This window comes from Thalassophryne amazonica, chromosome 19 (assembly GCF_902500255.1).
Source record: "Thalassophryne amazonica chromosome 19, fThaAma1.1, whole genome shotgun sequence".
NCBI lineage: Eukaryota > Metazoa > Chordata > Actinopteri > Batrachoidiformes > Batrachoididae > Thalassophryne > Thalassophryne amazonica.
This window is the reverse complement of record NC_047121.1, coordinates 11,172,342-11,198,649: the sequence shown is the minus strand read 5'-3', so window position 1 is coordinate 11,198,649 and position 26,308 is coordinate 11,172,342. Positions and strand designations below refer to the sequence as shown.

The following is a 26,308-nucleotide window of genomic DNA, read 5'->3' as shown; positions in this document are numbered from 1 at the left end:
CACTGACTGAATGCCACACTACTATTATTGTGAACACCCCCTTTTCTACTTTTTTTTCTTATAGCCCAATTTCATAGCCTTAAGAGTGTGCATATCATGAATGCTTGGTCTTGTTGGATTTGTGAGAATCTACTCAATCTACTGGTACCTTGTTTCCCATGTAACAATAAGAAATATACTCAAAACCTGGATTAATCTTTTTAGTCACATAGCACTACTATTATTCTGAACACTACTGTATTTATATTGTAATGGCTTGCTAAAACAGTTGCATTTTCATTCCTTCTTATGAGTAGCTGTAAAATTCTGTTGATGATAGAGATTTAACATCTCGTCATAATCGTTCAGATGAGCTGCGCTGTGATGTGCTGCGCTGACACAATAACTCACAATGACACACAGTGTATTTGAAATGTTTGCACAATGTTCACATGACGTTCACATAATTAGTGCATGCCAGAGATTTTGAACATTTCAAAATTTTCTTTGCGCTCTTGCACAAAGCCACACACAGTTTTCAGCAAGTTTACTTTCTGGCACAGCAGATTGCGTACCAGTAAATGGACTACATTTATATAGCGCTTTTCTATCTGCATCAGATGCTCAAAGCACTTTACAATTATGCCTCACATTTACCCCGATGTCAGGGTGCTGCCATACAAGGCGCTCACTACACACTGGGAGCAATAGGGGATTGAGGACCTTGCCCAAGGGCCCTTAGTGATTTTCCAGTCAGGCGGGGATTTGAACCGAGGATCTTCTGGTCTCAAGCCCAACACTTTAACCACTAAACCATCACCTCCCCCTTTATGCCAGGCGAGTGAACTGTCCAAAAAATGCTCTTTGACCCCAGAGGGTTAACCAGTGTGCGCATCAAATTTGTGCAAGTGTCAAGACACCTAAAGTGGTGTTTTTTCCCCTCCTAGTTGACTGTAGACAGCGCGACTTTGCGAGAGCATAATTTTGTTTGCTCCGTCTTTGGCCTTATTGCCTCACTGTACATAGAAATTGGTGTGAATGTGAGTTGGTGTCTGTGCACGTGTCAGACCTGTAATGCAGTGTTGACCTGTGAAAGGTTTTGTCGTCTGCAGCTTTACTGTGACTCTGCCCCAGATCAGAGGGTGTGCATACAACCCCTGGCAAAAATTATGGAATCACCGGCCTCGGAGGATGTTCATTCAGTTGTTTAATTTTGTAGGAAAAAAGCAGATCACAGACATGACACAAAACTAAAGTCATTTCAAATGGCAACTTTCTGGCTTTAAGAAACACTATAAGAAATCAAGAAAAAATATTGTGGCAGTCAGTAACGGTTACTTTTTTAGACCAAGCAGAGGGGAAAAAATATGGAATCACTCAATTCTGAGGAAAAAATTATGGAATCATGAAAAACAAAAGAACGCTCCAACACATCACTAGTATTTTGTTGCACCACCTCTGGCTTTTATAACAGCTTGCAGTCTCTGAGGCATGAACTTAATGAGTGACAAACAGTACTCTTCATCAATCTGGCTCCAACTTTCTCTGATTGCTGTTTCCAGATCAGCTTTGCAGGTTGGAGCCTTGTCATGGACCATTTTCTTCAACTTCCACCAAAGATTTTCAATTGGATTAAGATCCGGACTATTTGCAGGCCATGACATTGACCCTATGTGTCTTTTTGCAAGGAATGTTTTCACAGTTTTTGCTCTATGGCAAGATGCATTATCATCTTGAAAAATGATTTCATCATCCCCAAACATCCTTTCAATTGATGGGATAAGAAAAGTGTCCAAAATACCAACGTAAACTTGTGCATTTATTGATGATGTAATGACAGCCATCTCCCCAGTGCCTTTACCTGACATGCAGCCCCATATGACTGTGGAAATTTACATGTTCTCTTCAGGCAGTCATCTTTATAAATCTCATTGGAACGGCACCAAACAAAAGTTCCAGCATCATCACCTTGCCCAATGCAGATTCGAGATTCATCACTGAATATGACTTTCATCCAGTCATCCACAGTCCATGACTGCTTTTCCTTAGCCCACTGTAACCTTGTTTTTTTTTGTTTAGGTGTTAATGATGGCTTTCGTTTAGCTTTTCTGTATGTAAATACCATTTCCTTTAGGCGGTTTCTTACAGTTTGGTCACAGACGTTGACTCCAGTTTCCTCCCATTCGTTCCTCATTTATTTTGTTGTGCATTTTCAATTTTTGAGACATATTGCTTTAAGTTTTCTGTCTTGACGCTTTGATGTCTTCCTTGGTCTACCAGTATGTTTGCCTCTAACAACCTTCCCATGTTGTTTGTATTTGGTCCAGAGTTTAGACACAGCTGACTGTGAACAACCAACATCTTTTGCAACATTGCGTGATGATTTACCCTCTTTTAAGAGTTTGATAATCCTCTCCTTTGTTTCATTTGACATCTCTCATGTTGGAGCCATGATTCATGTCAGTCCACTTGGTGCAACAGCTCTCCAAGGTGTAATCACTCCTTTTTAGATGCAGACTAACGAGCAGATCTGATTTGATGCAGGTGTTAGTTTTGGGGATGAAAATTTACAGGGTGATTCCATAATTTATTCCTCAGAATTGAGTGAGTCCATATTTTTTTCCCTCTGCTTGGTCTAAAAAAGTAACCGTTACTGACTGCCACAATTATTTTTCCCGATTTCTTATAGTGTTTCTTAAAGCCAGAAAGTTGCCATTTGAAATGACTTTAGTTTTGTGTCATGTCTGTGATCTGCTTTTTTCCTACAAAATTAAACAACTGAATGAACATCCTCCGAGGCCGGTGATTCCATAATTATTGCCAGGGGTTGTAGTAGCTGGAGCAGAATAATTGTGTCCATCATGGAGGTCAGGTGATTTTTGCTTGTTAGCAAATTACTCAGAAAGTTCCCCACAGAATAAAACAAATGTGCTCCCTGTCTTTAGACCTTTAGAACAAACATCTTTATTTCAGACTGGCATTACATATGTAAAAAAGACAGAAACTCTAATCGAGCACCTGTAACAGCAGTCAGACTGTAGCTCTCACATTGTTAAAACTGCAGAGGGGAAAAAATCTGTTGAAAACTAGTGTAATGAAGTGTAGACAAAGATAGCAGATGGTATAATTTTCAGCGGAGAACATCTTACAGCAGTCAGCTGGAAACAAAAAGCTAACCTGATGAAACTGGAAAGCAGAAGTGCAGTCACTGTAATACATACTCCCAGTATGACCTTCTGTGATTTTAAAGTGTTAGATTGCTGAACGTGGTGCATCCTGAGGATGTGTTTACCCTTTATTCAGCTCCAGTGCATTCATTTAAGATGATGGTGGAGCGCAGACGTACATCATTACCTTGTTCAAGGACGTCCGCAAGGTGCACACCAGCTTTAATGGAGACTGCAGCTTTGACCTGGTGACAGCAGACTCGATTTCTAACCACAATGGCTGCCTGCTCACATCATGTCTCCTGCACAGCACCTGTAATGTTTGGTTTGGATGGGATTTCTTCAAGACTTAAAACGACGGTGTGGGATAATATCAGACTATGGAGCGGTGTGTAGCCGTGATAATACATCATTACGTAAGGACAGAGCTGGCGTTCAGGTTTCCAGCTTTGTTGAGTTTGTGTTCCCTTGGTCCCAGTTCTCATCTCCATATCTTTTTCCTCTCCACACCAAACATTGATTCTTTTTTTTGTTTTGTTTTGTTTTCCTTCCCTCCTGACAGTTTTTGTCTAGAGCTCTTGTTTTTTTGTTTGTTTTCTAACTTTAACTTGTGTCGTCCTTTTTTTTCTACTTGTTGGTCAGATTTCCTCTGTCCTTACCCTCCTTATCCTCTGTTTAAACTCCTTATTGCTCTGTGTTCTGTGTTTCTCCAAATGCAGCTACTGTAAACCACAGCTGCCGCTTCTCATTTCCTCAACCCGCCACAAATCCTGTCTCAGACAGACACAGAGACATGCACACTTGCACACCTGTCTTTTTGCGCCCTGTGGCAGGGCAGCAGTATACTGTTGCACACTGTACGCTGTGTGTGTGTGTGTGTGTGTGTGTGTGTGTGTGTGCGTGCGTGCGTGCGTGCGTGCGTGCGTGCGTGCGTGCGTGCGTGAGTGACTGCAGCTGCTTTTGGCTATCCAGGCTGCCTCCTCGTTTTCAGCTTCATTTCCCCCCCTAATGAAGATTCAGTGATGGCACAGCTACCAGCACAGGGCAGGAGAGGAGAAGGAAGCAGCAACTGAGGAGGAAGCACTGACAGTGGGGAAGGAAGAGAGGCAGAAGTGAGAGTCAGGGGGAGCAAGAGGGAGCAGCAGGAGAAGCGAGTGTGGGTGAATGCTGAGAGACATGTGGGCAAGAAGGGAGAAGGAGAGGTTAAAGGGCATAGAATGACGAGCAAAAGGACGTGTACTGAGGAGAGAAGATGGGACGAGACAGACATACAGAGAGAGTGATGAATTTTGGGACTATAAATGACTAGAAAGATAGTAGCCCTCTTTCCTAATTAGCCCCCTGGCTGTGATGAATGGCGCAGCACTTAGGACTCAATCGGTGAGCCGACCTTGTCGTGTGTGTTGATGGGGTGTGGTGATTCCACAGCCCCTCCTACCTCTGTTCCCCAACCTATTGTACCACCTCCTGAGGAGGCAGATGCTGCTAACACTTTGAGAGGTGTGTGTGTGTGTGTGTGTGTGTGTGTGTGTGTGTGTGTGTGTGTGTGTGTGTGTGTGTGTGTGTGTGTGTGTGTGTGTGTGTGTGTGTGTGTGTGTGTGTGTGTGTGTGTGTGTGTGTGTGTGTGTGTGTGTGTGTGTGTGTGTGTGTCCTCCAGACTGAATGCCTGGTGCTTCTACAGACTGGAGGGCAGGTTGTCTGTGTGCATGTGCAGTACTCAGACCGCAGGACGTGTGGTATCAACTCAGGCAAATTAAATTGTACGTCACCCCCCCCACCCCAATTTTTTTCCCCAATTTAATTTTTTTCTTTGATTAATCAAAACAGCAGTCATGGATCTCATCTTCCATCACTAATCTCCAAGTGAATTCACAGACACACACAGTTTTTTCCTAATATGTAACACAGAAGCTGTGCAAGCTCATCACAATCTGACACAAACTTTGTTTTCTCTTTCTCTGTCAGAAATGTAAGAAAAACACAAAAAATTATTATTGAATTGCCTCTTTGCAAAATGCTCAGATTTTGTTGTGTTACTGCTGATCAGCAGCACTGTATGCTTAGGACTTTTATTGTGACAGGTGGAAACAGTATTTTCTTTGTGTTGTAATTTATTGTGAAGGTTCTCTATCAGGGGCCACCAGCCCTGTTTCTGGCATCATCTGCATATTTTCTAATTTGTCCTGCTGCAAACACAGCTGGTTAGTCAAGTCTGGTGTTTCCCAAGTGATAAGCTTTGGTGGTCCTAAATGGGGCACAGCCAGAAGAAGAAAAGGTTGCACCAGTTCCTTGACTAGCTGCACATGCCCATAGAAGCTCATGTTAAAATGTCCAATGTTAGAGTAGAAATGAGAGGGCTGTGAAAAGTCCACGGATCAGAGGTATTCTGCGGATTTCATCATGGGGGGGGTTTCGTGTTGTACTCTGTAATCATGATTGTCACTGAGTTTTTTAAATGGCTGAGTTTTTAAGTGGGACTAGTTAATTGCTACGGCAATGCTGTGTGGCTGCTCCAAGACGCTGTTCTTTAAGCTAAATGTAGCATGTGGACATTGCAAACTTTAAGAGCCATCAAATTTTTAAAAGAAGAATTTTACGGCATGTCTGTGTCATGGAGGGACGTCGAAGAGAGGGAAGATGGCGAGAAACACGGTTTGAAAAAAGTTTTGAGATAAGTATCCGTGGAAATGACGCTGGGTTGAATTTAAAGTTCGTCGTCATGAACACAGATAAAATAAATGGGAAAAGGCTCACTGCATCTTGTGCACTCAAGAAACATGGTAAGAATTTTTTTTAATTAATGTAGACTTTCTGTCATTGGAAAAAAAGACATTGTGGCTTTGAATGGATTTACAGGAATTTACATGAGGATATCAGTAACTTTTTTACTATAAGGTATATTTGATTTATGATTTTCAAAATATTCTCCAAGCTTTAGCTGTGGTTTTTGAAATGCTTTAACAGTCTTTTCAGTCTTCATGAATTTCACGTAGTTTAATTGTTCTGAGTTGATGCATAATTTGGTTTACAATTAAAAGGGAAATCATTCCAGGTCCTACTTCCATGTCATATTCTATTATTTCAACATTATCATTGACCGTTCAAATGAAAGGTAGAATCTAGGATCATTAATAAATATGCACTTCTTTCAAGATTTTTTTCTTCCAGGAGATGCTGAAAATGTATCATTAGATACAAAATTATTTTGGTTTCTGGGGCCCCGCAGGCCCTAGACCCCAGCCCCTGGGGGGCTGTGCTCCCCAGGCCCCCTGCAAATTTTCTTGGGATTTCACAATTTTCGTCATTCGCAGCCCTGAAATAAACTTACCATCCACCAGGCACCTAAGTGGCTCTAGTCTACTCTATTCTACTCTTCTTTTCTTAGATATTTACCTCCGACAAGTATGTCCTGTCTATGGCTGATGCTGAGACTTTGATTCATGCATTTGTTTCTTCTAGATTGGACTATTGTAATGCTCTATTTTCTGGCTTACCACAGTCCAGGATTAGGGGTCTTCAACTGGTTCAAAATGCTGCTGCCAGACTTTTGACACAAAGCAGAAAGTTTGACCACATTATTCCCGTTTTGGCATCCCTGCACTGGCTTCCAGTTGCTGCAAGATCGGATTTTAAAGTACTGTTATTAGTTCATAAAATTGTTCATGGACTTGTACCTCCCTATCTGTCTGACCTGGTAAGCCCCTATGTACAAGCTCAGGCCCTACGTTCTGTACTGTGGAGACTTTTGAGTCACGTTTAAAGACTCATTTGTTTTCCCTGTTTTATCATTAGTGTTATGATGTGTTTTTATTATTGTATTCTTTTATGGCCGTCTTTTTATTGTTTTAAATTTTTAATTTAATTTTTTTGTGTGTGTGTGAAGCGCCTTGAGACGATTTCATCGTGAATTGGGGCTATATAAATTTGATTTGATTTTTAGGTTGTGTTTTCGGTCATGTCCGTTTGTTGGTTGATTGGTTGGTTGGTTGGTTTGTTAGCAGGATTACTCAAAAAAATCCTCAACGGATTTCAATTAAATGCCCTCGGACCCCAGAGGGTTAACCACTGAATCTGAAACATGACGGTAGATGTGGGAAATGACATGGAATAAGTCTCTTTGCCAACGGGTGTTCCATGTGACGTCAGTGACCCTATGGCCTTGGCAGTGGTTTGCGCTCTCCGAGTGCTTCTAGTTAGATATGCCTTAGTATATACTAGTATAGTTCTACTTTAGAATTGGAATATATTATAGAAGACATACCTTACTGAATTTTCATGTTTACAGCCTGGATTAAAAAAAATTGTTTTGGTCTCTTTATGACAAATTTTCCACTTCATGACAGCTGTGCAGGACTGAATTTGTTCCAACTCCTTAAAGATGTTTTAAGCTGTAAAGATATGCATAATGAGGGACATGGTAGCTTTGAGTGACAGCTCATGTGGTGCCACTGAGCTCTGACTCACTGCTGTGGTCGCTCAGAGGCCGCTGGCTGCGTCTGCTGTGGATGACTGTGTCTGTTTTTGAGCATTTTATAACAAATATCTGTAATGATTTGGCTTGTTGTGTGGTGAAATGTCCTAACAAATCATGTGCGACGTATGTGCCAGTATCTGCGTGGCGTGAAATTATCATCTTGTGTAATTTTGGATGCTCATGAGCAGTTGTCAGTAGCTTTGTAACATTAGGTCATGTTAATCCATGATCATTTTTCATTTTGTAGACTGCCTGCTTGGTCACTCCAGTCCATCGCCATAGAAATCACCCTCGTACAACATTTTTCACACACACACACACACACACCGCTGTGTGTGACCACAACCAGGCAGACTAACCTGAGCACAGCCTGGATTGACTGCAGGAAGGCCTATGACTTGGTGCCTCACACGTGGATATGGGAGTGCTTGGCACAATAGAAGGCTAACAGTGCACTGATAAAATTAATCAGGAACTCAGGTTGACTGTGGAAGACATCAGAGGAGGCCAACTCCAAGGCACTCGCATAAGTCACCATCAAATGCAGAATATACCAAGGTCATGCACTGTGAGGGAGACATTGACTCACTGATCCACCTCACCAGGATCTACAGCGAAGATATCGGGATTTCATTCAGATTAGATAAGTGTGGCAGAATGGTGGCAAAGAGAAGGATGGTGTTTTGGATTCAGGGGGTGGAGTTGCCAGAACACAGGATAGCAGACATACAGGACAGCTACAAGTAACCAGAAATCCCACAAGTCAGTGGGAACCATGATGAAGGTACAAGAAGGTCAGCCACAACAAAACACCTCCAGAAGCTAAGACAGGTGCTGAGACGCCAGCTCAGTGGTAAGAATAAGATCTGAGCTATCAATACATATGCCCTATCAGTCATCAGATATCCAGCTGGGATAATAGGTTGGCCACAGGAGGACATACAGTAGATGCCACTAATGTCAAGAGACAAAAACTCCTCACAATACATGGAGGTTTCCACCCAAAGTCCAGCACTCTGGGGCTCTATGAGCAACACAAGGAGGGAGGGCGAGTATTAGTGAGTGTCAGAACCACAATCCAGGATGAGAAGAGGAGCATCCATGAATACATCAGAAAGATGGCTCCCCGAGATCAGCTGCTGCAAGAATGCTGAAGATAGCTGAAGACAGGTGGTGATAAGGAAATGGAGGAGGAGATATTATGTAAGACCAAGCCCCTCCAAGGGATGTACATTGGACAGACAGAGGAAATGGCTGACATCAAGAAGAACTACCAGTGGATAGAAAAGGACAGCACAAGAACAAGCCCTAAGCACCAGTTCCATAGAGGCAGGAGTCTACCACAGCCAGCAGGACACAAGTTGCAAGTTGTTGAGAGGAAAATTTTATACATACATACATACATACATACAGTAGTGTTCAGAATAATAGTAGTGCTATGTGACTAAAAAGATTAATCCAGGTTTTGAGTATAGATTCAGTAGATTCAGTAGATTCTCACAAATCCAACAAGACCAAGCATTCATGATATGCACACTCTTAAGGCTATGAAATTGGGCTATTAGTAAAAAAGGTAGAAAAGGGGGGTGTTCACAATAATAGTAGCATCTGCTGTTGACGCTACAAACTCAAAACTATTATGTTCAAACTGCTTTTTTAGCAATCCTGTGAATCACTAAACTAGTATTTAGTTGTATAACCACAGTTTTTCGTGATTTCTTCACATCTGCGAGGCATTAATTTTGTTGGTTTGGAACCAAGATTTTGCTCGTTACTAGTGTGCTTGGGGTCATTGTCTTGTTGAAACACCTATTTCAAGGGCATGTCCTCTTCAGCATAAGGCAACATGACCTCTTCATGTATTTTGACATATCGAAACTGATCCATGATACCTGGTATGTGATATATAGGCCCAACACCATAGTAGGAGAAACATGCCCATATCATGATGCTTGCACCACCATGCTTCACTGTCTTCACTGTGAACTGTGGCTTGAATTCAGAGTTTGGGGGTCGTCTCACAAACTGTCTGCAGCTCTTGGACCCAAAAAGAACAGTTTTACTCTCATCAGTCCACAAAAATATTCCTCCATTTCTCTTTAGGCCAGTTGATGTGTTCTTTGGCAAATTGTAACCTCTTCTGCACGTCTTTTATTTAACAGAGGGACTTTGCGGGGGATTCTTGCAAATAAATTAGCTTCACACAGGCGTCTTCTAACTGTCACAGCACTTACAGGTAACTCCAGACTGTCTTTGATCATCCTGGAGCTGATCAGTGGGTGAGCCTTTGCCATTCTGGTTATTCTTCTATGCATTTTGATGGTTGCTTTCTGTTTTCTTCCACGCGTCTCTGGTTTTTTTTTTTTTTTGTCCATTTTAAAGCATTGGAGATCATTGTAGATGAACAGCCTGTAATTTTTTGCACCTGCGTATACGTTTTCCCCTCTCCAATCAACTTTTTAATCAAACTACGCTGTTCTTCTGAACAATGTCTTGAACGTCCCATTTTCCTCAGGCTTTCAAAGAGAAAAGCATGTTCAACAGGTGCTGGCTTCATCCTTTAATAGGGGACACCTGATTCACACCTGTTTGTTCCACAAAATGACAAACTCACTGACTGAATGCCACACTACTCTTATTGTGAACACCCCCTTTTCTACTTTTTTTTTTTTACTAATAGCCCAGTTTCATAGCCTTAAGAGTGTGCATATCATGAATGCTTGGTCTTGTTGGATTTGTGAGAATCTACTGAATCTACTGGTACCTTGTTTCCCATGTAACAATAAGAAATATACTCTAAACCTGGATTAATCTTTTTAGTCACATAGCACTACTATTATTCTGAACACTACTGTACATGCATACATACACACACACACACACACACACACATATATATATATATATATACAGAGTGTATATTCTACATATTGATTGGTTGAGCACACCTGACTTACGTATTTATTTTTTAAGCTGAAGTATTCCTCCTTTTTTTTTCTTCTTTTTTTTTAAAAACATCATTCTAAAATGATTCATTTTTCCACAGCTGTTCAAGTCATCTCATGAAAGTTTTGCCATCACACTCATGGCAGAAATAAAAATATTGCAATTTCGGTTTTTTCTAACATCATGCAACCTCAATGGGCACATGAGTGCTCATTATATCATACACTGTTTACACATAGACAGTACTGAGTTGGAACCGCTTTTACCTTCAGAACTGCCTTAATTTTTTTGTGTTTTAAGCTTGAACTTGGCATGCTCTCCAGATTTTACATCCATTTACTGGAGTGGCCCAATAATTGAGACTCTGTTCAGTTCACCTTATTTATATAGCGTCAGATCACAACAAAGTCACCTCAAGGTGCTTCACATGGCTAAGGTTTAAAGCCCCGTCGCACATAGCAAGAATGTGCAAGAACGAGCCAGACACGGCAAATATGGTCATAATCCATATGCAGTCAGGAGGGAAAGAGGCGTGGTCAGCCATGTGAGAACACAGCCAGACTGCCTCATGCACACCAAACATATTTTAGACTACAGTTAGATGACACAGACTGCTGTCAGATGTCACCACCATTGGAGCTGTCACTCACTCACTCACTCACTCACTCACACAATCGCATCTTCGCTCGTCCTCACATTTTCAGTGCTCACTGACCTGGCAGGAGTCTGTGTCTCACGTAATGGAGTGCGCGTGTGTATGTGCGTACAGCAAGTGATCCAACCAGCGTGCGAGTGTGTGGTCAGATGAAATGGTCCCTCAGCTGCGCGTGTGTTCATAATTGCTGAACAAACCGCTACGCGTGCGTGCACTTGTTTGCGAGTGTGTGGCCGAAATGTTCGCTCAGCTGCATGTATGTGTGTTCATAATGTTGTACAAGCTGCTCTGTGTGCACACGTGGGGCGCACAGGAGCTCTCCTTGAGTGCGCACACAAAAAGGCTGACAACTGTCAGTGATCACCTGCTGTTATCACTACGGCGAAAAATCCCTTTAGCTGTGTGATCAGTATATACATTGCTAGATTTTATTCATCCGCCTGTGCTCCATAACTGCTGATGAACTGTGCTGGCAGTGCACCAACTTCTCCCAATGTGCGCAACATTTTTCAGACGCAGCCAGCAAACTTTTTCTTCTTTGTTTTGTGGCCATTTCAGCGTACCTGAAACGCATCTTAACACAACTGTAGTTGGGTTATTGGTGTGTCACGGCACTTCACATGGGATTTATTTATGCCAGAGGTGGATTATGCATTTGTGAGCCGATCGATGTTGCCAGCACAGCACAGCCGGGTGAAAGGGTCTTCACCAGCTGTCTACACTGCACTGCTCCTGGGGCCGTACCAGAGGTGAGTTGCATGTTTATTTATGTTGTCATGGGCTGGGGAAGCATTTACACATCATACCTGCTACAGACTTAGGAAGTGAACATGTAATAATACGTGTATTACAGCGGTGACATCCTGTTCAGCTGCATTGCAGTTCACTGCACTGAGCCTCTGATGCACGCAGAGTGCCACATACATGTTATTGCATATCAACATTTCCTTTGCTCTCCCTGGCCGGGGTCCTGTGGAGGTGGACGCATGGCACAACATGCCAGCAGTCTTTGATATGACCAATCGATCACAGAGCTCAATCAACTGTGATCAGATCATTTCAAATGCTGTTATGATGCCCCCAGAATATGTAGATTGAGATCAGATGACACAGAAACTGGACATAGACCACCGTCAGATGTGCGTCCCATCTCGATGGTGCCAAGAGTGTTTTGAACATGTGCAACACACTCGGGACAGCCGAGCGAATGGGACCGAATATGTTGACTGCTCAGAGACTGCCGTATGTTGGTCTTCAGACCGCACCTCAGTACTTCACGATTGTGGCCGGATGTGTCATTCTGACGCTATTCTGCCTCAATCGGCATATGTGTGACAGGGATATAACCTTGCCAACTCCTTGAGCAAGGGCATAGGCAACAGTGGTAAGGAAAAACTTCCCTTGGTGTTTTTTAGCAAAGAAACTTCAAGCAGACCAGACCCAATGGGTGACCTACTGCTTTGACCATTCTAACAGTAATGGACAGTAGGCTAAATCAGAACAAAATACAGGGCAGAAAGAACATAAATAGTCCAAAACAGATCTAATTCCCCAAAAGTCCCAAAATTTTTAAGTGAATTTGAAGTGCTTTTCCATCATGGCATCCAGTAAAGCAGCTACCCACAGGGGGTGGTTAGACATCTGATGGTCCAATAGATGTTGACAGAAACCTTGGTCCATGGTCCATCTTCAGCGACAGCATCTCAGACAAAGAAAAACAGCAGAATCAGTCGGCCAGAGTGAACAGTACCTAAAACACTAGTTGCCAGTCGTAAAGCAAAAGAGAAACAGAGACGTTACTATTGTCCATTGCTTCACTAACACACGAGAATGTAGATAGAGGGAGACTGAGACCTGCTCCATTGTTAATAGTACAGTTTTAAGAGAGAGAGGAAATGAAAAGCCTTCTCACCTGTTGTGTCTCCACTGTGATGAAGACCCACCGGGCTTGCAGTCACCACATGCATCTAATGCTAGTGATAGCTAGCAAACAAACTTTAACCTCCAGGAGAGGTGTAAGACAACTGAAAAAAACAGTTGTTTGTTAGCTATCACTAATTCAGCATTAGCGCTAGTCAGAAGGTAAAAGAGTTTGCCCCCCCCCCCCCCCCCGCCCACTCTATTGCTAACTGCAAACTCTTAACATATCTGCATTTCATTAATTGTTTACCTGCAGACTAGACTTCCCTTGAATGCAGCACACAGTGTGCATTTCCACTGCAGTGTCTGTCATCAAACAAATTAGCAGTAAATCTTTTGTCCCTGCATTTCTGGTGCATGAAGGTCTGTGGCACAGTATTGTCTCGGTTTTGCAGTCTGGCCCGCTTTTGTTGTTGTGGTTGCTCACACATGTGGTCCTGCTTGAGGTTTTCTCTTTTCTGTCAGCCCTGTTGTGTAATTCCATGGGCAACCATGTTTGCTGACTGGTATTTTTGCACTCCTCCTCAAGGATTTGAATTCTCCCTGGCCCTCGTCCAATGTCTGTACTTCGTCTGTCGCCTGTATGTCGTCCATTGTTTCTGCTTACTTTCACATTCACCAGTGCCGTTTGGTGGTGTTGGCTTGTCATGCATGAGTTCAACCAGTCAGCATCAAGCTTGGGTAGGTGAGTGGAAAAGTGGACCTGGGTCTTTTTGTGTGCTGTTTTTATGAAAACGGCACACAAAAAGACCCAGGTCACTCTGTGTCACTCTGTGGGTTTGGTCTAGGAACATCAGTTTTCCCTACAGTCCAAATGCATCCATCCTTCCATCCATGCTCAGTGAATGTGATGCAGGTGTTAATGTGCTCCTATGCTTTCTTTCATTAATTTCTTTCTATAACACTGTGTGCACAGCAGGATTTCACTGTGGAAATGTGCCATGGGGAATTCATACCCGCAACACTGGCTCACTCTCTTAAAAAAGTGTTGGTAATTGAAATGCTGTGTCAGATATAGTCCAGAACCCCTGTGAAAATGTCCCTGATGAAACAGTGCTGACTGGAAATTTGCTTGAGTAAATGCATCACAAACTCCTGTTATTCATGTGTCCTACCTTGTTTTTACCCACGTTTCACCTGGCTGTGGTAGCTAGATAGTCATTTAGAGTGATGGGGATGGTCTGATGGTTTGCCAGGGGGTTTTGCATCCAGAACCCAAAGCGGCTCTGTAGTATGGTGGATGTGATGACGTACGGTGCCAGCGCATACCCTTAGACCCAACCTCACCTCACCACGTGTTCTAAATATGCTTTGAGTGACTCTGATGAGAAGAAACAAACCGTTTCAGTTCATTGAGATTTTTTGTGTTTCAAGACATGTCTGTTTTCCACTGCAGAGCACAAAGAACTGGCGGGCTGCGGTGGATCTGACGGGTCGGCTGCTGACAGCTCACGGTCAGGGATATGGAAAGGCTGGCCAGCCAACCTCCCACACCACTGACTCACTGCAGGTAGGATGCCTTTGGCTTTTTCTCAATTTATCAGCTCTTTTATACAAACTTCTGTCTGCTCATCTTTGCATTATAGTGTTTGCTAGTGTTCAGCCAAGCGTCTCGCATTAAGCTTTCACTCGTGACAAAACTGTCTATTTTGCCCTATATGAAATACGGGGTGAAGAAGCGATCAGCATGTCCGTCTGTCTATCGATCCCTTTGTTTTCGCTTGTTAGTGTGATATCTCAAGAACCACTTGACCAATTTCATTCATATTTGGCATAAGGGTGTCTTTGGGTGATTCCCCAACACCAGTCGATGACGGTGACCTTGGAGTCAATTTCAATATCACAGTGAGTTATTCAAGATATTGTCATTGCCACCCTTGTCAGCGTGATATCTCAAGAACCAGTTGACCAATTTCATTCATATTTAGCATAAGGGTGCACTTGGTTGATCCCCCAACACTTTGTATTACTGATTTGTGGGGCCCAGGGGGATATGTCATCCCCTGATTACTCTTTTTTTGATTTACACATGGTGCTTTTAACTTTGGGAGGCCTCAGATACACAGCACAGGGTGAATGAATAAAAAGTTTAGAGAGAATTTGATTATGCACCGTGAACGTTATCCTGCAATGATAATGCATGTCTCAGTCTTTAGGGTCCTGGTACTTCCTGTTTTACTGTATGCTTGTGAGGGTGACCTGAGGTGATGATGAGATGTCTTTGATACTCAGTGTCTGCGGAGGAGGGTTCTGCTCGAATGACTATCACAGGAACAGTAACTTGGGTTGATGAAGAATATCACTTGCATTGTGAGGGATAATCACATATGACATTTTGGCCGTGTGGTGCATTACTTTGGCCATGATCTAGCACGCAGTTATCTCTGTGTTGAAGGCCGAAGACACACCCATGCTTCACCCGTCTGCAGCAGATAGATGGTTAGTTTCCAGAGGCGATGGACCCGGGCAGTTCTGTAGTTTGTTGAATGTGGAAAACCACCATGAAATCAGCACAGGGTCAAAAATCTGTTGACACCCATTTAGATTCTTCAGCAATGTTGAATGTTCCAAAATAATTTTTAAAGGGTGGAGGTAGAGCAAATAAATAAACAACAAAAAAAAACATTTTTGAAGTTGGTTAATGAACTGAATAAAAAAACTGCTGAAAGTCTTTTATAAACTAGAAAAGCAGATTTTGACCTCCTTTATTTTTGAATATTCCACGATGGTACATTTTGTTCCTGGCCACAGCTGTGCACTCTAAGTGTTCTTTCAGTTTGCTTGTGTGAACTGAAATATTTCTGTTCCTGAACGGTTTTTGTAATCTGGTGTACATTGTACAAATGGAGGCATGGTTTTGTGTGTTGCAGCTCTGGTTTGTGCGTCTGGCTCTTCTGACCAAGCTGAACCTTTTCCAAAATGCTGAGCTCGAGTTTGAGCCTTTTGGCAACCTGGATCAACCAGACCTCTACTATGAGTACTACCCCACTGTTTACCCTGGCAGGAGAGGTACTTGCACCCAGACACACATGTTTAGCTATAAGGTGTTTGGCTTTTTTTCTCCCACCCTGCTGCACAACTGCATCACTTGTTATGAATGCAAAAAAAGGGCATTATGGGTAATCAAATGTCACAGGATTTGCAAACTCGTAACGGCACCGTCTGTGCTGCGTGACACTTTTATACTTTGACAAAATAAAATAATTATAGGGAGTTCGAAATTTACATCAAACATTAAAAAATACAGACATGTTACAGCACACAGCAAACAGAGTTAAATGATTTCTTTGAAAAAGAACATATGTCACCAAGACAAATGCTAAAAGTGTGGTTTCTTCCTCAGGGCTTTTGCCTGTTTTCTGATACTGTATGTGGTACTTTCTCCAGTGCTGAAAGTCACCTGTGCACTTCAGGCAAGATGGCGGCGACATGTAGCAGTAGCGTTTTTTGGGATTTATCTGACAAACTCTGTGGCTCCAAGACCCAAAAAGAACAATCTTGCTTTTAAAAATGTTGCATCGTTTCTCTTTAGGCCAGTCAGTGTGTTCTTTGATAAATTATATCCTCTTCAGCACACATTTTTTCAACAGTAGAACTTTATGGGGGCTTCTTGTCCATAGCTTGGCTTCACAAAGGCGTCTTCTAATTGTGGCAATACTCACAGGTATCTTTAGACCCTTTTCCTCGTCCTGGAGCTGATCATTGTCTGAGAGTTTGCCATTCTGGCTATTCTTTGATCCATCTGAATGGTGGTTTTTCATTTTCTTCCACATCGTTCTGGTTTTGTTGCCATTTTTGAGCATCTGAGCAGCCTATCATTTACTGCACTTCTTTATATGTTTTCCCCTCTCCAATCAACAAACTACGCTGTTCTTCTGAGCAGTGTCTGTACCAACCCATTTTACTCAGATTTTCAGCAAGAAATGCACAACAACCCAGCCTGTACAACATTTGCAACCATCATCCTTAAATAAGGGCCACCTGTTTAACCTGTTTTTTTTTTTGTTTTGTTTTTTTTTGAACAGCCTAATATTCATTTTTCTTCACTTTCAGTCCAGTAATAAATTAGAGAGTTTTTTTCTTCATGTTTTGATTTGGAATAGAATGTGCAGTGTTTCCAATGCATGTATGGAAACAAAAGCTGTTATAAGGATTTTGCATTTTCCTTATGTTTTTATCGTGAACACAACTATTATCAGTTAAGACATAATTTGCATGTATTATGTCATATGTGTAAGATGTGTGTGTGGCACTCTGACTGCCCATTCTGTTTCTTTTTTTTTTTCTTTTTTTCTGATGAGCTCTCTTGTCTTTTGTTATCTTGTGTGTGTGTGTGTGTGTGTGTGTGTGTGTGTGTGTGTGTGTGTGTGTGTGTGTGTGTGTGTGTGTGTGTGTGTGTGTGTGTGTGTGTGTGTGTGTGTGTGTGTGTGTGTGTGTGTGTGTGTGTGTGTGTGTGTGTGTGTGTGTGTGTGTGTGTGTGTGTGTGTGTGTGTCGAAACCATAGCGGCATCGCTGTTCTTTTGTGAAGCCGGCAGAAGGCTTGGTATTCACAAATGTGCTGAGAAGCTGCTCTGAAACTCATCTGTGAGTTTTGAATGGGTTATTAGCATGGTCTCCAAAAGGATTTTGCATTTTATCCATGTTTTTTGGATACCCAAGCGTACCACCACTGTCCTATTAAATATTCAAAGGAAAGTTTCTGCCAGGAGCTTGATATTAGACTGTATCGTTGAGAAGCTCCAACAACTCTACATGTCTCCAGCAGTATTTTAGTTTTGTTTTTCCTCCTTTTACACTGCATGAATTGCTCTCTAATGTATTCCCATTACTTTGGATCGGCTTCGCCCCTCGGGCTACCACAGCAAAGGTGGTAGCAGACACACAGCTACACACACACAAGCAGATAAGTGCACGCTTATACCAAAAAAAGCACACTTGAAGCTACGCCGCACAGCCTTCTAAAGAGAGCACCGATTGACTTTCCATTGCTCAATATTAAATGCTTTGTGCTGCTAGGTGCTCGCAGAAAAACTGGCATGAGTTTTGTAGCCTGGCACCAGAAGTCGAACATTTCTCAGGACCAGTGCACGTATCGACTATCTCTTATCCGTGATCGCACACGCTGAATGCCTCAAGAGACATCTGCTCGTGTATTTCTCTGCAAAGAATTAGGATTGACTGGATGCTTAAGAAAGAAACAATGTTTGTCAGTTATTAATTTGTTTGCCAAATAAAAACTTCAGCCCAATTTCTCTCTTCAAAAATACTGAGAACAAAAGGCTGCAAAGTGTTTGTTTGTTTGTTTTTTTAAATGTGTCAGGCCTTTGTATTTTCTTTTCATGTATAAATCAGCGAAGTAGGACTGAAAGATGCATCTTGCTTGTCATATGTTAAATAAAACGAGCTCTAGTCAAAAATTAACCTTTGGAGCTACAAAGGAAATATCTCTGTGAATTTTTTATTTTTTCTAAGATGTGTGAAAGAGAACCATTGGATATTTGTGAGTTCCTAATGATTGCAAATAAAAGCACAAAATAAATTGCATATTTTCATTTGTATTTTCTTTAATGAAATTATCCCTTTCAATTTTCCACAAAATTGGCAAACCTTTGTTGAAATCATATTATTATAAAGTGTCTTTGTTTTTGTGGTATATTTACAAACTTACAGCTAATTTTGTTGCTGGTAAAGTATGTATAATTTTATGGTGATTCTGTGTGTATGTACAGTGTAAAACATGTTTTAAATATGACATGAAAGTGAAATCATGTGTAAGGTTCAAAGTTCATGAAGTGTTCATTGGAAACTGGACACTTGGAATTTCTGACAGCACTATAAAATATACCTTAAATAAAGCTATGATAAAATATTAATGTCCTCACTGACTCATTTTGGCAAAAAAATATCCTGTAGCAGCAACAGCGTAGGGCTGACGTTTTGGCTTACTGGGGTGCAATGTTGAGAATCCAAAAGATGGAGAACCACGCCCTACTTTTTCTGGGTCAGGTTCAAAACGTCTCCATCACCCCTCGTACAACGGATTGACTTTATTTGCCTGAATTCTGCTCTGTGCAAGCATAATGTTGAGGAAAATACAAGTGCCAGATTGGGACTCTGTATCAGCAGTTACTCTTAAATAACTAAAGTTAAATAGCTTTGATCAGGGCAAAAAAGAAAAAAAAAACCTGTTTGGGACTCACCTAGTCGTAAGTAAGTGGAGAATGGAAATATAATTTCAATTAAGTGTTGATGCATTTTATTTTTCCAGCCGGTTTTCTTTAGATAAGTCAGAGCAGGTATTCATGAACATTTCCACATCACTGAATGTGTCTCTGACTTAATGTACATCAGCCATTTTTTAAGTACAAACAGTACGGTACTGTATGGTAAAGGTGACTCATGAGGGAAGCCACCAAGACGCCATGGCAACTCTGAAGGTGCTACACGGTCCTGTGGCTGTGATTGGTAAGCCTGTGTGCAGCACAACGTTTGTCTGTTGTACCACCACTCACAGCTACCCAAATCCCACTCGAGCCAGATTGCAAATCTGAATGGGGTCATAGTGGAATACAGCAGATTGGGATTTTATTCATGAAAAGCAGCTCAAATCTAGGCTTCAGCCTCCCATTTGCCTTCTAGCAATCTGCAGCTGGCATGCCCAGTGTTCAACTATAGCTGTTCCTAATCATCCATCCAGCATCCACTAACCATCTCACCCTTATGTGTTACAATTAAAAGCAGAAATTTGACACAAACTTGTTGTCTGATGGTGTCATCAAAGAACAGAACCCTCAGATCAAGCAGACTGAGGCCTTCACACATCATGTTCAGTTTGCTGCAGGAGGTGGCTCACTAAGCTGTTTACGTAATTGATGTTTTAGTATCCGAGACACAGTGGTGGGCACAGTTCCACTAATCCACTAACCACTTCTTATCAAAGCTAACGTTTTCATTAGCGGATTAGCTTTTCAAATAACTTTGAAAACCATCAGCAGACCAATTAGCTTAGATAAATTTAGTTCCGATAACTTTTAGACCGCTAACATATTTTTGTGGGTATAGTGAATAAAGCTTAACATTTAAAACATTTGTAAAGTCTGAAATCATAGATTTTAGTGTCTGCCTGTTACATGTTTTGTAGCAGACAGACAGCTATGAGTAGCAACGCTCAATCCTCTGCCAGCAGAGGAGAGCTGGCTAACAGAGAGAAAGGAAGAGGGAGAAAAAAGAAAAGATCTTTGTTTCACACCATACAGACCTGCAGGCATATCACACAAGTCATGCACAGGCAAACAGTTTTGACTTATGGTTAAAATCTTAAACTATTTCCGAACAAGTTATTGAAATTGTCACCTCTGTCGTTTTACAAAGTGAAAATATATGTTTTAGTTTTAAAGTAATGCACTAATTTTGAAGGTTTTAGCGTTTAAAGTCACATATGCCGCAATGCATTATGGGAAAATTTATTTCCTGACATCGGTGGTTGGTCAGTATATAACACACAAGTAACTGTAATGTGTGTTGGGTTTTACAAATAAATCTGTATTTTGTAAATGTGTCATTTTTTTATTTGAAAAAAAAAGAGGCAATTTGAAAACTGAAAATTCTGTTTAAGTGATTCAGCACTTTTAGCGAATTGTAGCAAATGGTATTCACACTGCCATGAACACTGCCATCTACTGGATGGCCAGCAGATGGCAATTTTTCCATAATGCACTGAGGCATGTGTGTCTATCCTCTGTAAACACTAAAACCTTAAAAATTAGTGCATTTCTTTAAAACTAAAACATATAGCTGATATTTTCACTTTGTAAAACAACAGAGGGGATGTTAATTTCAATAACTTGTCTGGAATTAGTTTGTTTAAAATTCTAACCATAAGTCAAAACTGTCTGCCTGTGCATGACTCGTGTGATACACCAGCAAGTCTGTATGGTGTGAAAAATAACTGATCTTTTTTCTGTTCTCTTCTCTCCCCTTTCCTTTCTCTCTGGTCACCAGCTCTCTTTTGTTGAGGGAAGGCTGATCTGAGACAGAAGGTCTGACTCGTTGTTTCAGTAGCTGCCAGTGTACTGGAGTCAATACTGAAAGTTATCGGCTTAGCTTTTAGCTGTAACTTCTGCTACATTTTTTTAGGGGTTTATGGGTTTAGCTTTATAAAAGCTAACTTTTCAGTTAGCAGATTAATGGTTATCAAAGTTAACTGTTTGGTTAGCTGTGCCCACCACTGCCTCGACACAAAACCAGTTCAATGAACACAGGCTGTGACGCGGGCTTCTTTTGCTAATCCACACCGAAGCAAACCTGCACTCCTATTTATTATTCTGTCTTATTGTTTTTCTTCTTATTTTAAAAGTTCTGTTGTTGTTAGTCCCAGCAAACATTAAAAGTGTTAATTTTGTAATGATGGACTTTGCACCCACCTTAAGAGAAACCAGTAGAAGAATTAAGCAGAGCTACACAAAGGGTTCAGGAAGAGAAACGAATCGGTGATACGGAGGGCAGAGATACAGTGAAACAATCGCTGAGAGCATTAAACTGTGTATTATGTCTAGTGCTGACAGAAGGCACAAACAGATATGGAGAGATAGAAATTGGAATGTATAGACAGATGGGAGAAGCAGCCATGATGGACCAGCGGGCTGAGCTTCAGCTATCAAAGAGTCCCTGATGAAAGCCCAGGGACTCACCTGGATATCGGCTCAGGGACACGTACACGTGTGACAGAGAGCAAATGTGTGTTAGCGATGTCGAGGCAGAGAAATGAGTGATAGAAGCGTATAGCGTGGAAAAAGAGTGAAGAGAGCATTTAATAAGCAGCCATACGTAGCTCAATGCCATCTGTAGGTTCCTGCCTTCAGGGCTGTGTGTGCAGTCTGTGTGTGGGTGGATGGCTTTATATTCTCATCTCATTCTCCCTCTTTCTGTCGCTCGCTCTGGTTCTCTGTGTCCTCAACCCACCCTGTTCCTTCTCTCCCCCTCCTTTCCGTGTTCCACGCTCCCCCATTGATTTTTGCTGTCTTTCCATGTCCTCTTCCTCCTTCCAAGGCTCCATGGTGCCGTTCTCCATGCGGCTGCTGCACGCCGAGCTTCCCCAGTACCTGGCCAGGCCCCAGGAGGCTCTGGACCGGCTGCACAATCTCAAAAGCGTCTGCCGTGCTGTTAGTGCACACACAAACACAAACACTGGAAAGCACATTAGTCATACAGTTCTTAAAAGTCCACCTGCCAGAACATGTTGTATTTTTGTATTGTTGAATATGCATAATGTCTCTTACATTCTATAAAAGTCTGCAGTGCTGAGATTTCAAGTTTTCCCTTTGAACAGATTCTAGAGAATTTGGAGAAAGGCGTGGCCGAAGATGGAAGCATGATCACCATAACGCAGGAGAACAGAACTGGTAAGTGCATCTAAACATCTGGCCTTATGCTGCATTTCAGTTCCAGTGGCAGGTCAGATGTCTGACTTTTCACCTCGTAAAATCAAAGAAAACACACCCTGAAGCCAGAATTGTGACTGGCATGCTCAGGGGTGAATCCTGAACCCTGAGAAAGACATGGTGTCATCTCCACCAATCCCAAACGATCTTGGAATAATCACACAAATCTCTAGGTAAAATGCGGGCCCAGGTATTGGTTGACGCTTTGATAATAATATTAAGGATATGCATCTCAGCCTTATAAAACAATCCAATACGCATTTTCATACATGGGCTACGATAGATTTCCGGAACTATACTTTTTATACTTTTATACATTTTTTGTTTAATGTAGCTGTTCATTTTCCACGATAAATTGGAATAAGTCAGAAGTGGTATTGCTTACTTTCAAATACATATTTCATACAGTCTAACGCCAAGTGACAGGAACACCCGTCAGCTTCCAGGTGGGCTCCACATACAAATCGGGAACCAAATGGCATCCAAGCCCTCAAAAAGGGTGGAGCTGAAGGTAGCCGGTACCTTGCCACTGGTGACACTTTTTCACGGGACAGACTATTTTGCCACCTCCTTGCCGCACTGCCTCTGTGAACTTTAAGATAATGGATTGGGTTCAGCTCTGCATTAGTGTTGGGTACAAATCTAATTCAGCCAGCTTGCAGCATGGTTCCCGGGACATTGTGGATGGCCCAGGTAAGTTGCGTGAGCTTGCCATTGAACTGGTCGGAGTCTTGATCAGTTCTATCGGCGTCGACATTTTGAACAGTCCAAAATTTTGTTCCCGATCATCCCGATGATAGCGACACTCCACATGTTGGGCGGCGTGCTGCAGGATGACCATGTATGCTTGCAAATGGACTGCGACAATTTTTTCTATAAGGAAACCAACCACAACCTAACAGGATGTATGTGGACAGGGAATCTGAGTCACACTGTGATTGATTGAGGAAACGTATGTTCATAGCATGCCATTGGACATCCAGAAGGCATTAGTTTTATCCATGCATTATCTTTTTGTCTTCTATTTGTGTCCTGAAGAGCTGTTGTTATCCACTCATTCCATCAGAACACCAGACTCACCAGAAACCGACAGATGAGATTTTTTTTTCCCACCGAACAAATTATTTCAATCTCAGTCACAGTATAAATATACTATAAATGACCTCATTTATCAACAGTTCTTACACAAGGATTTGTGCTTAAACTGTACGTGCATATAACATGGAAAGTAAGGAATTTTCCAACTTATACTTAGAAATGTGTGTAAATATACACATAGCTCTGTCCATCCATACACATAGCATCTAGTGGGAGAAAACCGGGAAACTGCAACTAGAAAGCATTGCTGCTGTCACACTTTCCATTCAAATGAATGGGAAAGTGTATCCAGACTTTTCACTGATACTGTAGATCAATCCAAGCGTCTGTAAATCATTGTCGTATCACTTACTTCCAATTTCTGTTTCATATCTGTGAATATGGCTGCGCAGTCTCGTTTGAACCCTGTGTGATATCGCGGGATTTGTCACTCATGGGGACAGCCACTCCCATTGCGCAGTATATACACAGCATAACTTCACACGGAAAAATGGTGTACTGTTTTGTTTTTGGTTGCAATCACTGAAGCAGTCGTGAAAAGTTCAGTTTTATTGCAATTCCCACTGGAGAAGGGAAGGCGAGGCAGTGTCTGTGTTAGCCTACACAGTTAAACAGAGTAGCTGCATTCTCTCGCCTGCACAACCACCTCGACACGTTTGAGCTCCGGGTCATAAGCAAACAACATCACATGTCCACTTTCCACAGCGTCGTCACTTTTTCTTTGCATTTTCACTTTGTGTGTGATTTGTCCAAAAACTCAGAGAAAGTGCTGTGATTCCTTCTGTGGAAGTCGAGAAATTACATCATATGCATCATATTTTACCCCTGTAGCGCCTGCCCTCAAACAAGACTGCAGTGCCCAATTATTACAACCCTAGATAATATGTAAACATACTATGAGAGAAAACTTTTTCATCCACATGGCTAAACCGGAGCAGCTAACATGCTAACATGTCACTGTCGTAATAGTTCCTGTTAGCTGCTCCTGAAAGTTTTAACACTGTTTAAAGGAGTTTTACGCAAAGTTAATGCTGCAGCATATCAGATGATCATTTCATAAATCAGGTAATGAGTCAAACAAAGCCTCAGCTTTCTTGGCTCTGACTTCAGTTACGTGGGTTGGGTGAACACGGCAGACTGCATCGCACAGTAGGAGGAGACTGTATTCATTGGCTCCAGTGAATAATACCTACACACACACACACACACACACACACATGTTCAGGACCCATTCAGAGTCACTCACATACCAATGCAGCACTCCAAAAGTGTTTAGCACCTCGCAGCTCCTGTACTCGTGCTGAATGTCAAATGGCCTCTGCAGCTCTTCACACTATGCAGATCAAGACGGATCAATTGTATCCAGTCGACTCAGATCTGCACAAATGTTGTGGAAATGTGAACATGGACATCAATGTGAAATTAACCAGGTTAAGTGGGACACAGCTCCACCAAGTCACCCAAAAAAGTTCAAACCAGATGCAGTGTTTTGACACGACGCCACAGTAGTTATGGTGTTTTTATTAAACCTCGTGTTTTATGTTTTCTGCTGGTCTGACCAATAATTTCTGGTTGACTCTTTGTCAAAGCCTGTTTGAAAATGTCACAAAAGGAGCAAGACGCTGTGTAAGGGCAGTAAGTGAAGTGCAGATGCTGAAGCAGAGTTAATTGTACTGAATTGCTTGCTTATAAATGGGTGGGGGGGTGGATGTACAAGTGTGCGTGCACATTGTGAGGCAGTGCCAGTGCAGTGCGTTTTCTCTCGTTCTGAAAACAGTGTAATAGCTGTGCCCTCTGCCTCTCCTCTCTCTCTTTCTCCGCTCTCTACCCACGCAGACAGTCGACAGTCAAGTCAATAACACAGGGCCTCGCTTTCACACGTCAGACACCTGCTGAGTGATTAGCTCTTCTGCACGCACACACACACGCTCACACGCGTGCAGTGATGAATACTAATAGGGCTTCACACTCACTCTTCCACACGGTGCACTGTCTGAGGCAATGAGGAAAGCGTAGTGTGCCGCAGTGTCTTCCTCACCACTTCTCCTTAAAATAAACCCTGGTGGTGGGGGGGGGGCAGGTGTAATGAGAGGGATGGAGGAATGGCAGAAAGGTAATATGGCAGGGTTACAAGAAAAGTAAATATTAATTTATCCTGGTGTTACTGTCACCCTTTAAAAAGATAAACCTCCTTCCTCTTTTCTCTTCATCCTGTTATTCTTACTACAGACAGAATAATAATGTGGCATCACAAGGACACAGTTACATAAAAAGAGTTTGCACACCAGTTCGCACACAAATTAGTGGTATTTTTAATTACCGTATTTGCATGTTGGACTGCCCCCTGGCCGAGCATTAGCCCACCCCCTTTTTTGAAGAAAGTTTGTTAAATACCCACTGAAAATGTAATTATTTTCTATTCAAGTTGATGAAACACCAACCCTAAATTAAATATTTTTGTGACCCCAGCACCTCTTGAAAAGCAAAAAATATTAAGTTTTAACAGTGTTTTTCTCCTCACCATCTTACCTGTGATTACGTCATCAATGTGCACTGGTAGTGGAATCAGAGTTTATGTTGAAACACGCTCATATTTTGAATGACTTTTGTGCAATAAAACAGGATGTGT

At 42.0% G+C, this 26,308-nt stretch overlaps 1 protein-coding gene across 2 annotated transcripts in view; it reads left to right on the top strand.

Annotated features, from left to right (window-relative positions):
- The window catches only part of trappc12 (trafficking protein particle complex 12), a 105,169-nt gene that overhangs the window by 62,541 nt on the left and 16,320 nt on the right, over nucleotides 1–26,308 (top strand). For both annotated transcript variants that reach the window (XM_034159770.1, XM_034159771.1), the window contains exons 4-7: nucleotides 14,538–14,651; nucleotides 16,012–16,150; nucleotides 22,190–22,302; nucleotides 22,470–22,542. In XM_034159770.1, coding sequence (XP_034015661.1) covers nucleotides 14,538–14,651; nucleotides 16,012–16,150; nucleotides 22,190–22,302; nucleotides 22,470–22,542 — 439 coding nt within the window. The remainder of the gene's footprint in view (nucleotides 1–14,537; nucleotides 14,652–16,011; nucleotides 16,151–22,189; nucleotides 22,303–22,469; nucleotides 22,543–26,308) is intronic.